We start from the raw sequence: 16,551 nt of genomic DNA, 5'->3' as shown, positions 1-16,551 counted from the left end.
TCAATGAACATGAGAGGAGAATCGGGTCTTTAAGATTTTAGTGTTGGTAGATACTGAAATATCAAGCGTTAAAAATCCCATTTTAGTGTTTTTTCCAGTGAAGCTACATTCTGTACTTCTGAAGGGATTTCTTAAAAATCACTAGGCTGTTTCTTTTCCATCTTGCCATCTAGACACAGAGGACTGGAGGAAACCAGATTTCCAAACAGAGAACTACAAATAAGTACCAGTGCCATTTAAGGAAAATGTTTCTAACATTGTTTTTCCATTACATAGAGTCTGATCTAAAGAGAAGAGGGTCTAGTGTAATGTAAAGGTTCTGCTGACCAGCAGTAACTGTCTTGTGGCATTGGCACACACAGGTAACACGTTCATCCGCAAAGAATTTCAGTAAATCCTTTCAATCATCCTTTATTCTCAGATGCAGTTAGAATGTATCTTGTAAACATTTTTCTAGTAGTTTGGAACCAAGAATGGCACTGAATCCCTGCCGTCGTTCGTTTGGTTTCATGTTTGCACTCTCCCCGTGCTGCAATCCAGTTTCAGCTTGTTTTTCTCGTGCTGAACTTTTCGTGGGGTTTTGTCGGGAGAAGTACGTAAATGGTGGCATCATGACTGTGCCTTGGTACGTGCTTGGTCCACAGCATCAAGATTGGCAGTAGCTCATTAGAAAAGCAGGGCCAAATTCTGCTGAGCTTGGTTTGGTTTTTCCCTTTAAGCCTTTGCTGGTTTTAGAGAGGTTTTGTATGAATGTCATGGTGAGCGGTAGCAGAATTCAAAAAGGGAGTTTCGAAGTAGTAAAACCTTTCAAGTGTTATCACTGTGTTCGCTTGTAAAGCTGGGAGTTGGGAAAGACGTAACTTTAACCACAAATTTATCTGGTTTTGTGGGCTAAGTCAGTGATCCAGATCGGATTCATCCATTGTACAAGGTGATTCTCTTGGTGTCGTTTTCACTTCAGGGCTGGTAAATAGTGTGTCTGAAACTCTGACAATTTTATGCCTTTACCAATCTTTAAATCAAAAATGGCTGAATCGATTTAAGGATTTTGTAAGAAAAAAAATTGCACCCAGGCTGACATCCTGTGAACCGAATTTCTCCCCAAGCGATTTCGAATGTGTGAGTTATGGACTTCTATAATGAAAACTCTGACATATCTTGAACTATAGCAGAACACAGGGCACCTCAGTAATGTACAGAAACGTGTTTTCCTTTTCTACTGTTAGTACTTCGTAACTGTTCACGATTTTGAAAGCGTTACTGTCTTATACAAAATGTCACAGCGCATGATTTTTCATTCAAAATTTTAATTATTTATGGTTAAAGTATCTTTTAAGTCAAAATTCTGCAACTTTGCTTGTATGGTGCCTTCCATCAGAAAATGTCAAGTCACTTTATAAAAAAATGTAATGTTTTCCTTTATAGAAATGGAAAAACTAACGCATAGAGAAGTAAGGGGTTCTGACATCACTTCCAATATTGTTTTATACTGTCTTATTTCTGTTATAATAAATGAATATGCCCTTTTATTGAATGTAATGCCTTGGGAACAGCTGCGAGATGGGAATGAATGTGTGCTAACCTGTGATGGCTGATCGTTATCAAGAATTATTTGAAGTGTCTCAGTGGACATAGGTGTTTTTATTGTGGCAGTCCTGGGGCCTCCCGGGGCTCACGGCCCTATTGCAGGGGGAACTGTTGTGATGCTGAGTGCGTTTCTTAAGGAGTTTTTATGCCGATGGTAACAGAAAAGCAGTTGGTGTTCTCATCTGCCTCCTAAACCAATGCACACATGAATATGTGTGCATCTGTCAACAAACATAATCCCTTTCTGAAGTTTGCGTACACTGTTATCCAAAAAACAGCTACAAGAAAGAAGCCTCCGAATTAATTTTATTTTATGCGGAGTGGCTCATAGTGGACTCCGTTGGCCCTCAAAGGGCTCTTTTATCCTTACTGCGCCCATAGTTCTTTTTGCCCCGTGGGAATCCCTTTGTACTCTGATTCTTGAAACCGATACGTTTCTTCTGATCTGACATCAGAGTGTTTCAGCAAAAATAATTTCCTTTTCCTTCAAGAGCCTGGAACTTGGAATCTACTATAGATCTTGCAGAAGTTAAAAATACAGAAGTCCATCACTGAAGATTCTCTTCCGAGACTCCTTTCTGAGATTATTGCTAAATAAATGAAACTTGTTTTGAGTAACTTTGACCTGGAATCACTTGGCCGCACAAATCAGAAGTGCCGGGCCGTTCACCGAGCTGCCCTACAGATGTTCATCCTTCAGTCCTCTTACTTTGGAAGAACTCCCCACAAGAAGCAACACTCTCTTAAAATACACTACTGATTTCAGTAGAAGATTTAACCTTTTGAGGTAGTTTCCCAAATGCTGGCACCAAATCCTGGGAGCATTACAAGGTATTATTATATCTAAAGCAAGTTCCCAATCCATTTTTCTTAAAATCTTTTGCCGAATCACAGAACTATGCTTGTGGTTGATTTTTTTTCCGCCTCTCTGTCACTACCTTTTGGCACAAAATTAGTCTAAAAGCGGTTAATTGGGACAGTCTGTGCTGCTGCATTGCACCTCCCAGTACAGGTAGTGACCACCTGTTTACCAGCTGGTTCCTGAGCTTGGGAACAACTGTAATTCCGGGCTTGGTTGGCATCTGCTGTTTCCTTGCAGGCTGCACCCATCGTTCCGAGCAGGGAGAGCACTCAAAACCAGAAGGCTGTCTCCTGGGGTAGCTTTCGAAGGACTTGCAGCAGCCCTGGGCACATAGCAGCTTTTGCTGCTTCTCAATCCCTAAAAGATCCTTAATATTGCCACCTTTGCAGCCAACCAGTAAACGTCGAGCTGCAAAACAGGCGGGGGGTTTTGGACACCTCTCAAGCTCGAGTCAGTGTCAATTGTTCACAGCCCTGTGGGCCTCTGGGTCTGAACCATGTGGTCCTTAATGCGTATTAACGTCCTGCCTGCTGCTGCATAATGACTGAAACCTGTGGTCTTTTTTTTTTTTTTTTTTTGCTATGCAAGTAGTAGTTTAAAAAGCTCTTACTGTTCTTAGAATACTAAAAGATGACTAACTCACCACTGGAGATTATTTGCAGCCTCCGAAGCACTGTGGATTGTTGCTATACAATTACTGCAGCACTTTGAGGTGACGCTGTTAAGAGCAAGGAGTTTTGCAAAAATAAGCATTTACTACAAACTTTCTACAGCATTAATCAAAAACTCTTTTAGTAAAAAGTGTTCTCTGTTTGCTTGACTGAATCAACCCTCATTTCCTTTCTTCGTTCATGTAGCTTTAAAAAAAAAAATCTCTTTGTCATGTCTTTGTTCTCTGGGTTCAGTTTGGCGCTGTTCTGTTTTACCATGCAGCCCTGTCTCAACTTGCTTCCTTTAAGCTTCTGCATCCATGGACTTCACTAAAATTTATGATGCTCAGTTGGGACTGGGAATTTTAAAAGGCCCATAATCTTCACTGACATCTATTTTATAGGTTGTTTGGTGTGTGGCAGTGTCCTTGATAACCAACAGGACTGAAAGGCCCATCGAGACCTGTGCAGCCACATCCCTCCATGGAAGCAGCTCTCTGCTAGGAAGATCACAGAGGCTTCTTTTCACAGTGCAATGCAGAACTTATATCTTTGGCCTAATTTTCCTTGTGTCATTGCTTCATGCACAAACATAAATATGCAGTGTTTCAACTCCTGGGTGAGCAAAGAACTAAAACATCTATAAATAAATCAGGCTGTTTCTCCTGAAGGAAAAAAAAAAAAGAGTGAATGAAACCTAATTTTCTGTTTGAAGTACTTGGGATATGCTACGTACTTTGGACTACATTGCTTGTCAAGTGCTTTGACAGTGTCTGTGGCTGTAACTAAGTATACAGAACTCGTAAGGGATCTGTTTAAAAAAGATTAAAAAAATAGCTCTTTACACAGTGGGTCGTGAGCCTCTGGAATTAGTTGCCACAGCAGTCTGCGGGAGTAGATAGTGTCAGTAGGGTAAAAAAGGATTAGGCATCTTCCTGGATATTAAGTCTGTAAATAGATACTAAAGGGAGTAGCTGCCTCTGTTCTCTCTAATATCCCTCAGCCCCTGATGCTGGGTACCAGGGCAGGGAATGGAACTGCAGGTGCTGCCTGTTGTGATAGGGTTGAAACACCAGAGTAAATGTGCGTGATGCTAGGGAATGACATCGGGAAGTCTTGTCTGAGATCTCCCGTGTTTCTGCACTTGTGAATCTCAAAAGTGAAGCCCAGCCATCTACCACCTCTCTTCTGTCTCCTCCTGTTCTCCTCCTCCAGCTCCTTGGCCCGCAACCCTGCCTGCCGATGCTGCCATCCTCTAGGTCCCAGGTCAGACTCTGGCCTGTCTCTCTTGTCTTGTTGACTTCCTTTTAAGTCCCAATTTATCTTCATTTTGTCTCCAGAAAGCTGTATGGAAAGTAATGCGCTCAGTTCTCATCACCGTTTTGGCCCTTCTAACTCTGCCGTAGCTGAGGGACTATGTTGGGCAACATGTTGTGATTAATTAATACAAAGCATTGCACGTGAAAAACCCTGGTCTGAGTGCAGACCAGCAGATGAGGTTAAAACACTCTTGTTCTTTGTTCTTGTTTCATTTTCTTCATTTCTGTGGCATTTTGCCTCCATTGAGACTTGTTTAGTATGCATCAGTTCCTGTAAGTTATTATCAAGGCTAGTTTTCATTTTGGTATATTACTACTCAATACTTTTGTATTGTGGCACTGAGATTGAACAGGGTATTAGCACTCTCATAGTGTTTTTCTGGAATAGATCTTATCAGAGGATCCCAGTGAAGTCGAACAGGTACAAGGAAACTTGGCTAACTTGGCTGTGTTGTCCCTTTACATGTAACCAGTGCCTTGCCGTGTAAAAATGAATATTAGCTGGATAATATCTATTTTAAAGCATTTGCCCTTCCACTTCTGAGATGAGACACATTGCAAAAGAGGTTATATGTATAATTATTTTTATATCTAGATAGTCTTCTTTATATTCCTTCTTGCCTCTCCCATGTACAGGTTGGTGTACTGGGTGATGAAGAAGAGTGGGTGAGTCTTCGTGAGGTGGAGAATGAACCTGATGCTCAGATGCTGGAGGTACCGAACCTTACTCCTTACACTCATTACAGGTAAGAACAGCAGGCAATTAGCTGTAGCATGCAAAAAAATGAGTAAATAGCAGCTTGGAACAGCTTTCCTAATCAGAAGCACCTGTCTGTGGTTTATAATCTGAACAAAAGGGAAAAGGTCCACTGTTTTTTCATAGTTTATACTTAAAATTCCTCATCTGATATTGTTAATTGTAATTTACATACAATACAGTTCATAACATTGGAAAGGAAATCCAAATGGAGAGCAAAATACTTTTTTGAGTGACTGCAATCCTGTGACTTCCCTCGTCTGAAGGGTGCAACAGGGTGACATCAGTCAGTGACAAATCGATTGTAGTTAAACTGCTGCAAACTTGTAATTACATATTTACATCAGTTTAAACATCGTTTTATTGATTTGCCTTAATTTGGTAGCATCGGTTAGATGAAACCTTTGTTTATAAGAATTTACCACATTAAGCTTAATAAATATATGCAATGCTTAAACTGATTGAAGTGAATCTACATTATGGGTAAACCCCAGTTAAATAGGATTGATTTTTTAAAATCAATTCAAGCAATGCGTTGCTTTAGTATAGACAACATATGAGAATTTGAAGTACTCAATCCTAATGAAAAATTCTTTCATGAAATAGCTTGCTAGTGTAAATCTGGTTGAAAGGAGATATTGTGGCAAGTGTTAAATCAGCTCATTAAAACTTGTCCATTTGCTCTCGCTGGAGGGCCTGTGAGCTCACCCAGGTGCTGTTGTGAGCAACCAAGTAAAGCTCCTAAAATTTACAAGTAATTCAGTGCTGGTATGATAATTTTGCTAATTTTCTTCCCTTAGTCAGGAGCCTAGGAACATACTGAATTTCTCACAAACCTTGTTCTTAAGAGCAAAACATTTTATTAAAAACTCTTCCAAAATGTTGGAGCTGAGACTTCTAGTGCAGAGATTTAGAGAAATTATCTTCAGATTGAGAAGATTTTGTTCTCCTCATAAGGTGCATCCTTAAAGCTGAGAAGGCAGAGGTGAATAATAAAGTGCAGGTCGTACCGCAGTCAACGTTCACCATCCATGCAAAATAAGAAACACTTGCACACCTAGCAGGTGTGTAGAGAAATGTCTTTAGGATAAAAAATAATGAGGAAGCGTATGAGGAATTCGGTGTGATTGTTTGGGGTTTTTTCTATTGTTAAACCTTCTTATTTATTTTCTGCAACATCTCATGTCTCTCTTGTACCCAGTAAATTCTGGACTGATCCCAGTTAGGCTGGGATCTTTCACACTTCCAGTTCTCTGATTTTTTTCATCATAGCTTGTACACTGAAGCAGCTCCTTGAGTTTTGCCGTGTTTATTTTTCTCTCATGCTTGCACAGATATGAGATTTTTTTGGTTTGTTTTGTTTCACTGTAGAGCAATTTTATATATTTTTTTGAAACCTAGAGAGTTGTTGCCAAATGGCTGCGTGGCCCTCTGGTCAGCCTTAGTCATTGCCCACTGAGGAAATGCATCATGAGAGCTAATTATCAGGCCGCATCTCTAGCAGCCAGCTTCTTTTCTGTACTTTATGCCAATGTTTGAGAGTGAAATCAAGGACAGTATTTGTTTAATATGTTTCCTTTAATGCGTTTTCTAGGGAGATCAGAGCAGATAAATAAACACTGCTATGTTGACTAGCTCACCCTTTTCCCAAGCTCAGTCATTACGTCCAAAAATTAGGTGTTTAGTATGAACAGGTCATGTATTGATATGGAAGTGCTGGATACCTCTTATTGCTTGTGATGGGTGAGAGTATTTGAAATGTACAGCACGTCTTAATTATTTTGTGATTTGTGAAAAAAATATTTCTGTAAATCTTTTGTGACCCAGTAGGGATTTCTATTGTAGAAGAGATGGTTTCAAGCAGACAGGGTATTTTTTAAAGATGCATATCCATATTAAATAACTTAATCTTTCTTGTGCAGGAAGGCTGAAATTGCAGCACAGGGATAAATCAGCTTCTTTCAAGCAGTAATTGAGGGGAAATGTTATCACTAGTATATTTTTTTATATTGACAGGGAATGAGACTATCTGAAGTTTGATATTTTAATACCTTTCTGAATGTATTGTACGAGCATCGCAAGAGAAAATCACTTACTGCTAGTATAAGCTCATCAGGCTTGGTATAATTAACATAAATTTCTCACACAAATACCTAAGTTTCTAATAGACCCTAAGCTAATCTCATTTTCATTTTTTTAATACCTGAGAGGATCTGAAAGCAGTTACCATAAAGCATTCAGCAGTGAATACAGAGGGGACCTGCACGCAACAACCTTTGTGGAACATTTAGAAAGGCATAATTTGTATTTTTCCATCTTTTTCCTGTTCTGAGAAGAGAGGTACCATTCGCTGAGCTGTTACCATGCGCACCGTGTCTTTCCTCCGTTCCAGGTTCCGGATGCGGCAGGTGAACGTGGTGGGTCCCAGCCCGCTGAGCCAGCCCTCCCGTGTCATCCAGACGCTCCAGGCTCCGCCAGATGTTGCCCCCGGGAGCGTCACCGTGCGCACGGCCAGTGAGACCAGCCTGTGGCTGCGATGGGTGGTGAGCGGGGGGCTCGGGATGCAGCTGCTTCCCTAAGGGGTCAGGCCAGCACTCAGGAAAGCCTTGCCCTTCCCTTCCCTTCCCTTCCCTTCCCTTCCCTTCCCTTCCCTTCCCTTCCCTTCCCTTCCCTTCCCTTCCCTTCCCTTCCCTTCCCTTCCCTTCCCTTCCCTTCCCTTCCCTTCCCTTCCCTTCCCTTCCCTTCCCTTCCCTTCCCTTCCCTTCCCTTCCCTTCCCTTCCCTTCCCTTCCCTTCCCTTCCCTTCCCTTCCCTTCCCTTCCCTTCCCTTCCCTTCCCTTCCCTTCCCTTCCCTTCCCTTCCCTTCCCTTCCCTTCCCTTCCCTTCCCTTCCCTTCCCTTCCCTTCCCTTCCCTTCCCTTCCCTTCCCTTCCCTTCCCTTCCCTTCCCTTCCCTTCCCTTCCCTTCCCTTCCCTTCCCTTCCCTTCCCTTCCCTTCCCTTCCCTTCCCTTCCCTTCCCTTCCCTTCCCTTCCCTTCCCTTCCCTTCCCTTCCCTTCCCTTCCCTTCCCTTCCCTTCCCTTCCCTTCCCTTCCCTTCCCTTCCCTTCCCTTCCCTTCCCTTCCCTTCCCTTCCCTTCCCTTCTTTTTTCCTTTCCCATAAGGAATAAGAACAAAATTATTTCCTTTTTCACAACAGTCGGAAATCTAAGACCTACCTTAAGTGCCTTATTAATCACTTAAATTGCCTACTGCCACTATTTCTGCCACTTCACCTGAGGAATATATGCGTATGTGTAAAACCTTGGCTTTTGAGACTCTCTGGTTCCACGGTCTGGGTCAACAATTGGGACAGGGATGTAATACTTGAGCCAATTTGCAGTTTCCTAGGGCTCAGTTGTTTGCTTTGTACAAAACCGTCCCCAGAAGGTGCGCACCGGCCATTTGCAATCATCCTACAGATACCGAACAGCTGCAGTTCTAAGGCAGCAAAGTTTGCACATCACACTGCTGTAGGAAGATTATATTTATGTGAAGATATGTGCTAAAATGTAGAAAGAAATTATTACTTGCAAAGATGCAGTGATTGATGACATTGTTGTACCCCTTTGACTGTCTCAGTTACCTGCAGAGTTGCTGCATTGGGATTTACTTGGCAATTAACCTGCTCCAGGATGGTTTTTCTTCTCCCCTGTTAGGCAGAATTTTCCATTGGGGTTACTGTGGTGTGAAGTTGATGAAGCACAGGTTTCCTTTTGCCCAAATGTTAGCTTTTCCATGCATAAACTCATTATGGCTGGAAGTGAAAGTCAGGCTAGAAACAAGCAGATTTTTCTCCCATCAGAAAGGAATAATTCCAGTTTCTCAATGGGAAGCTTTGCTTAATTCTGAGCCTTGGAAGACCAAAACATCAAACTTGAAGGTGTCACTTCATTCTCCATAGAAAAGCCATTGCAGTTCACTTGATAGGACCCACGTAACTCATTCATGGCTTTACCATGTGAAAAACTTGCCCATGTTGTTAAACCTTTGGTACTATATCCGGACCTAGGTGTCTTCCATCAATATTAACTCAGGGTTGTTTTAAGAGACTTTAAAACATTTTTTAGTTTGTATTTCCTTGCTGTGCTACCTGAGAGCCTGTTTTTCATGAGTCAAACTGCGCAGGGTTCAGGAGGAGCAACAGCCGCAGCGCAGAATGGTCCAATATACCTTTTTCAAGCTTAATAATGTCAGTTTTTGAAGGCGTTTAATCTCTTTTTCTCAAGACCTGCAGGTGAATCTGTGTCCCCCTGGGAGCTGGGAATTCCTTCCTTCCTACAGAACCAGGGTCACATTTCTAGCCCCGCTTGCCTGTGGGATACAGTCTTCTAAGCTGTGAAATGTTAATATATATCAAACTTTCCCAGTGATTCAGAACTGAATATCAGTGATCCGTGGCATCATGTAGTTAGTTTTATGGGGGAAAATTCTAAACTTCGTGAAGTAGGCTAATTATTTCATATTATAATATCTGAAATTGCTTGGGGAGTTAGAATACTAGAATAAATCTCTGCTGATAAATGAGTAGGCAGAGAGTCAGTAAAAATGTAAAAAATGTACGATAAATGAATTTGTCACATGCTTCACTAATTTATCATTCATTTCCATAATTAATCACAAAGCTCTGAAATACATTGTGTTCATATAATCTCTGTTGATACACCCACAGCAAATGGCATAGTTCTGTGAGCATATCTATTTGGTTCAAAATTAACATAAAAATGAAAAGAAAATTTCAAGCAACGCAGAAATACAGAGATTGCGAAACATGAACAAAACATAAAATCGAACTCTTGATCTATTTTGCCTTCCTGTGGCGTTGTATGAGTTCGGACAGCCGTGGTATATAGATTGTACGATGTGCTCTGTATAGGAATATTGTGCTTTTCTTTGTGTCGTTCACCAGCCCCTCCCCGACACGCAGTACAATGGCAATCCGGAGTCGGTGGGGTACAGGATAAAGTTCTGGCATGTGGATCTGCCGTCTGCCACCTTGATGAAGGTGATCAATGACCGGTTGGAAAGAGAGTACACGATCGAAGATCTGGAGGAGTGGACAGAGTATGAACTGCAGATCCAGGCTTTCAATGCCATCGGGGCAGGACCGTGGAGCGAAGTCGTGAGAGGTCGCACACGGGAGTCCGGTGAGTCAAAGCACCAAGTCTGCTGTGAAGGACACATCCAAGAACTTCAGCATTTTCTGCCCTTTATTCAGTTTTTTTGTTGTTGTTTGGTTCGTGTTGGTGGTTTTTTTTTTCTTTTTGCTTGTTGATCCATTAAATCTAAAATGAAAGAAAAAAAGAAACAATCTCTAGATGCACCGAAGGCAAAAAGACATATAGGCATTTGAAGGAGTTATTTATTTTATTCCTACCCTGTTTTCCTGCATATAAACCTGCAGGTTATATATTTAAAGCAAGCAAAACAACCTCTCCCTGTTCCTGCCCCTGTTTGGCAGCGGTACAGACAACACATGGAGAAAAGTGCGTACGGCTGCTCTGGCTGAGCAGGTCTCTCAGGGTTCTACTCCTTCCCTGGAACCCCATCGTGCCTCATTCTCCCCCTCTCCTTGTCACCTTCTAGGCTGGGGCAGATTTTCCAACAGTTGTGGTTATCTGAAATTTAATTTCAAGCACCAAATATTTCTAAAAGGGCACAAGTTTTTTTTAAACAGCTGATTACCCGTACAGAAATGATTATTGGAGATTTTGATGACACGTTTTCAGAACTGCCATCTAAAATTGTGTGTACAAAGCTATGTAGACATAACCTACATATAGACATAACCTGTGTATAGACCTAGAGCACAAGCACTGTACTGTCTGGCTGATTTGTCTGTACTAGCGTAGAGACTTCAAATATCAGAAGCAAACTCTCAATCTCAGGCAACAGTACATTATTGTTAGTGCAGCAGCAACGGGAAAGACAGATCTTGAAAACCTGCTCTCTAGCTGTTAAGTTCCACCAAACTCATTTCCAAACCTACCCTACATGCACCTGATAAATTAAAATTTATAATGCAAGTGAATAACAAAATGGATAACATAGATGGTTTAAAAATTTAATAATAGAAGCTCTTTGTGACCTGTAGTTGTGCAAGATTCAACACTAATATATTTTCTTACTATTTTTTCTGATTTTTTTTCATTAAAAATGTTTTGGAGTTTAATCCTATGCACACCCTATGCTCACAGACACATATATGCATGTCTGTGCACTCTGTACCACGCAGCGTTAGTTGGTGGGAAGCAGGAACGTGCTGGACGTGGCAGGGTTCGGTCTGCTGGTTCAGACATCCGTCCTTCAAACCAGCCGAGGAAAAAGCCAAACGAAGTCATCCCCCTCCATTAAAGTGTTGCTTTTTAGGAAGTAGTAATTGGTAAGCTCTTGCCAGCGGTATTTTAAACAAGGCGTGCTTTTGCTGGAGTTAGAGATAGCATGACCCAGACAAAATAGTTTTGAAATGTTTTGTATCATAATAAAAAGATACCACATTCTCCACTTTCTCCTTTCCGCTGCTCTTCAAACGCTCCTTTTGAAATGTAGTAAATACTAAGATTAAGCGATTTCATAAAACCTTAGGATTATAGTACTATGGCTCAGCATCTAAAGATCAGAGGTTACACGTGTATTTGGCATTTTCTCTTGCAGTATTAAAAGAAGGTTGACTTGAAACTGATTGTAGGAGGCACACAGGAACTGGGATCAAAATAACACAAAGCTATGATCTAGGCCATAAGGACTCATTTGTGGTTGGTTTTTTTTTTTTTAATGTGTTTTCTTTGATACTAACATCTGATTTCTTGAATAGAACAAGTCATGGCTCAGACTTCTGGCTGTATCTTCTTAAATGTAGAATATACAAGAGCAGCTGGCATAGCGGCAAGCTGCGTGAGAGAACTTCAGGGAATCTACACTTAACCAGTGTGCACAGTCGAATGGCATTAAAATGCAAATAAAAGATATCTAAAGCCAGAGAGAGAGGTCAAGGCATTTTTATGTCTGTCTTCCGAACTATGAGAGAAATTCTATTTATCACATGCGTTTTCAATGTACTTTAAAGACCAACATCCTAAATATTTCTTTTTGCATTTTGTAGATGCAGAAACTCAGGGAAGTGGGTTTTGCCTGGTGCTGCAGATTGCAAACATCCCTCACAGCTGGCCAGAGGTGGCTTGGCCAGGATCCCATGGTGGCTCCTTGGTTTTACACTGTCCAAGGAGCCTAAGAAGTCACTAAATCAGCTCGTGGTCTCTAATGACAGCACAGCCACTGGAGTCCAGAGTCTTCATTAAAAATAAAGCTGTACTTGAGGACTTCATTCTAGGATGTGTGATCATATCGCTAATAGCTGAGCACACATGCTGACAATAAAGGAACATGCCTTTATAGGTACTCTCCAGTTTCTGAAGCTCTTGAATGTAAAACATCTCGAAACCAAAGAAACGATGAGAGAATAAATAATGCTGTGGGGTTTGGTAGCCCAGACTTAGAACACATTTGGGAAACCCTAAAATGAAAATCTTGGATAAGGTTTCAAGCAGCTGAAGGTGGAGGAGGATGAATTAGGATTTTTAAACAGGACAGGTTTTACCAATCCAAAAAATGGTTTAATAATGTTAGAAATTAAATAACTCATTAAATTTAACTGTGTAAAATAACTGCAGAGTAACGAGCTCAGTTTCCACTCAATAAATTGAAAATGATAGTAGGTACAATATGGAGAAAGCAAGAAAACTCAGAGACCTCTGGTGTATTAGAACAACCTTGACAGGGCTGCTTCGTTTTAGATATAAACCCTCTTATTTTCAGACTATTCATCTCAAATACAGCTAACCTGGTGCCTTAATATTTTGGACTCTTAATATTCAGCTGCATGAATGTGTAGACTTGTCTTACAAAATCAGCCGCTGTACAAGCCTGGTCACATATCTATGGCAGGGATCAATCTCTTCGTGTTTCAGAGGCTGACCTTCATGAAGCAGTTACTGTGGTGTGATAAAGCATCGCTTGATAATTCAGATGTGGTCCAATGTCACTGCGGGATTTGTCAGTTTATACAAGCTGAGAATTTGGCCTGCGGTATCTAATTTTATAGGCAAAATGGTTGTGTGCTGCAGCTATGCTACTTTTGCCATGAACCTTGCTCTAAATTCGCACTTCTTAATTGACGGCAGATGTACAGTATGGCAGCTTAATTTTTACTTTCAAAAACCAGTGATGGATGTTCAGCTCAAATGAGCTGCAAAAGTGGAGAGAACCACTGCATCCCACTATCAAGCTTTCTTAGAAAGCCAGAATACAGGCTAGCTTATTAAAATCTGCTTGGGCCCAGTTAGAGACATAAACCAGCATCATTTGCTGCATATGGTTATAACAGATATAGAAAGAGGATGCATGATCTTAGATGCCAACACAGATAACCTTAAAAACCTGAGTTCCTACTGAAGTTTCAGTGCAGAGTGCCACTAACTCTCTAATTTCCTACGTTTGATCTTCTACAGTACACGTGCAGCTGGCATTTTGCTGGATTAGCTCATCATTTAGTTTCAGTCTTTCCGGTTCATTTCTTTAAAGCTCTGAGATTTTTTTTTTACACTGTCGTTTGGCTTCTGTACCGTTTTTGTGGGTTACTAATGAGAACTCGGCTTTGGAGCTTATAGCAGAGTCTTCAGTGCAATAGTTGAGGAAACCAGCATTAGAGAAAGGAAGTTGCAGAGGAAAGAGGGATCTTTATGCCTCGCTCAAGCCCCTAATTAGTCTTAGCAAACTATAATTTCTTTGACTCTCTGGATGTCCTGAGAGAGGAGAGGGGTCGTTGAAAAGAAGGTTACGCTTCATTTTTAAAAGGTCGATCAAAGTCTGTTAGTTGATAAAAGACTGGCAACAGCAAGATCCATAATACCACTTGCAGGTTGTGAATTCATAGATCCGTATTAGAATAAAATTCTCAACACTAACATGAGAACTGGAGAATTAAAGTGCACTCAATGAACGCAAGAATTTTTACGATTTAGGCATTTGGCTTAGAGTCCTTTCCAGTGAGAGGGGACATGCAGCTGCCCTGGCTGTCCCTGGGAATTAAGAGGAGTCTGGGCTAAGAAATCCTCAGGAAGCCCATTCTCTCCTTTGTGAGCCCGGGGTCCCCCCAGCAGCAGGACTGTACACACACCTCAAAGCAAGAAGCACGCGGGGCCAGACCTGGCACAGCCGCCACCTTTTCTGAATTCGGGAAATCTTGTGGCTGCTGATCAGAGAGGAAAATAAATACTTGTAAAATCAAGAAACTTCTTTTCTCTCTTGAAAGGTTTCAAACCAGAGAAAATAAAAAACAAACGTGGCTGGAAAGGGCTTCTTTCCTCTATGCGCTCTGGTTTCCTGCGACCCACCTCCACCCTTTCTCTCTCCAGAAGTGATTCATGTGGGAGTAGCTCTTTGTGAAGATCTACAGATAAAGTTATGGCAGCTATCCAAAGACATTCATGGCTCCTGGCAATCTATTTTCCTTTAACATAATTATATCCTTGTGGGGGATAAATCTAGGAGAAGATTTTTTTTTAAAAAAAAGCACTTCAACGTTGGAGGGGAAAAAAAATTAGATTTTAGTCTGCTGCAGTGTTGTGTGATGGTGCTCTGTTTCTCATGTCCCAAATAATTGGTAACGGCGAAATTGTTTCAGAAATTACTATCTGTGCGGTTAACCTTGAGTGCACAAGGGTGGGGGGCGGTGCATTTTTTTTTCAATTTATATTAATTCTGGTGTCATACTCATTATCTTGTTCATGTTGCTAGGAGCTTGGGGAGCTCGCCTTCAAAACAGCAGATCTGTTCTTTCATTTGGACAGTCAGGGGAGCATTACTTTTGGCAGAGACTTGTGCTCCTTTTTGTGATATATTCAGGACCTAATCAAGTTTTACCATCCATAAGTGCTCGTGTAACGTAACTTGGTGAAATGCTCTCTCGGGGCCTGACGGATGTATCGTGCTTTAGAAAAGATTGTACCCTTCAGATGTTGGAAATGCCACAGGAAAAAAAAAATGCAAAAGGGCAGCATAAAATGTGAACTCTTAAAAATAGCCTCAAATTCCGCTTGTGTAATGTGGCCTGCTATTAAGCTTGCCTACAAAAGCTTGCAGTTGTGTGGTTGTTCGGCAGCGGTTAATTTTAATGGCATGAGAAAAAAAATGCAAGTTTGCTTTTCTCTGGAGTCAGAGCAAATTACAATGTTCCTGTGCCATCAGTTCTAATGATGTTTCTAGTTTCGTAAGAGCCAATTTTGCAACATAAGTGAAATAGGCATATCTTTCACTCCCTGAAAATACACCTTGTGTTAATGTATCCGTCTATAATTGATGTATTGTGAATGTCGAGCACTATCACATAATCAAAAAGCTTAGAGGTTAAACAACTTCTTACAGAACCGCAGTCCAGTGGTTGGAATTATTGCTAACTCTAGACAAGATGCTATAATTTCCTTTCAGATAATATAGCAACCCAGGGTGGTGTAAAACCTCTTGTTAGAACAGGCTGTACCGTAAGATAAACTCCCATTCATAAAGATTTCTAGCTTTGGGCATAGGGAAATAAAATGTATGGGAAAGAAATACCAGGAGATAGACTTCTGTAGAAGTCCAGCAATTTAAACTTGATTCTAATTACTGCAAATATATAGAACCTGAAATGTATTCATAGCTATTTGCTCTCTAGCTGTAGACACTGCTTAGTATTAAATGTTTAGCTCTTTGCAAACACTGTGATTTCTGAGATGAACTGGCAAGAAATTGTGAAGCAGGCTGAAAGATAAAGAAGATGCAGAATGAACACAAAAGAAGAAGGGATCCTCTAGAACCTATTCCAGTCCTTTTGGATTTGGATGCTTTTCAATGGGACCCTGGAACAATCCCAAGCGGGTAGGGAGAATGGAGAAAAATAATGTAGTTTGTCTTACCTATTATATTTCTGCTTTTGGCTGTGGCGCGTGATTCCAGTTCCCTCTGCTCCTCCTGAGAACGTCTCTGCTGAAGCCGTGAGTTCAACCCAGATCCTTCTGACGTGGACCGCAGTCCCCGAGTCCGACCAGAATGGCCTCATCCTGGGCTACAAGGTACGCAACTGCAGCTTCATGTTTACTTCATTTTTAATGCATCACCTGGGTATCTTTTTGCATTTGTTATTTATTTATAAATCAGCTGGAGAAGATATAGGAAGTGAGCTGGTTTTTAAAGGGGTGACTGGTGAATATAATCTCATTTTATGTGAAAAAGAGGAATCTAAAAGAAGTACTCCTTTTTTCAGTCCTTATGTAACAATCTTTTCTTTTTGTATTTCGTGTACGTTA

At 41.1% G+C, this 16,551-nt stretch overlaps 1 protein-coding gene across 3 annotated transcripts in view; it reads left to right on the top strand.

The window, feature by feature from the left end:
• SDK1 (sidekick cell adhesion molecule 1) overlaps window positions 1-16,551 on the top strand; it is a 387,985-nt gene that overhangs the window by 293,705 nt on the left and 77,729 nt on the right. For all 3 annotated transcript variants that reach the window (XM_065644569.1, XM_065644568.1, XM_065644570.1), the window contains exons 23-26: window positions 5,055-5,164; window positions 7,568-7,718; window positions 10,119-10,356; window positions 16,202-16,317. In XM_065644569.1, the coding sequence (XP_065500641.1) occupies window positions 5,055-5,164; window positions 7,568-7,718; window positions 10,119-10,356; window positions 16,202-16,317 (615 nt within the window). The remainder of the gene's footprint in view (window positions 1-5,054; window positions 5,165-7,567; window positions 7,719-10,118; window positions 10,357-16,201; window positions 16,318-16,551) is intronic.

This window comes from Caloenas nicobarica, chromosome 14 (genome assembly GCF_036013445.1).
Source record: "Caloenas nicobarica isolate bCalNic1 chromosome 14, bCalNic1.hap1, whole genome shotgun sequence".
NCBI classification, from domain to species: domain Eukaryota; kingdom Metazoa; phylum Chordata; class Aves; order Columbiformes; family Columbidae; genus Caloenas; species Caloenas nicobarica.
Note: the sequence above shows the minus strand (reverse complement) of the source record. Positions and strands in the feature narration are given on the sequence as shown.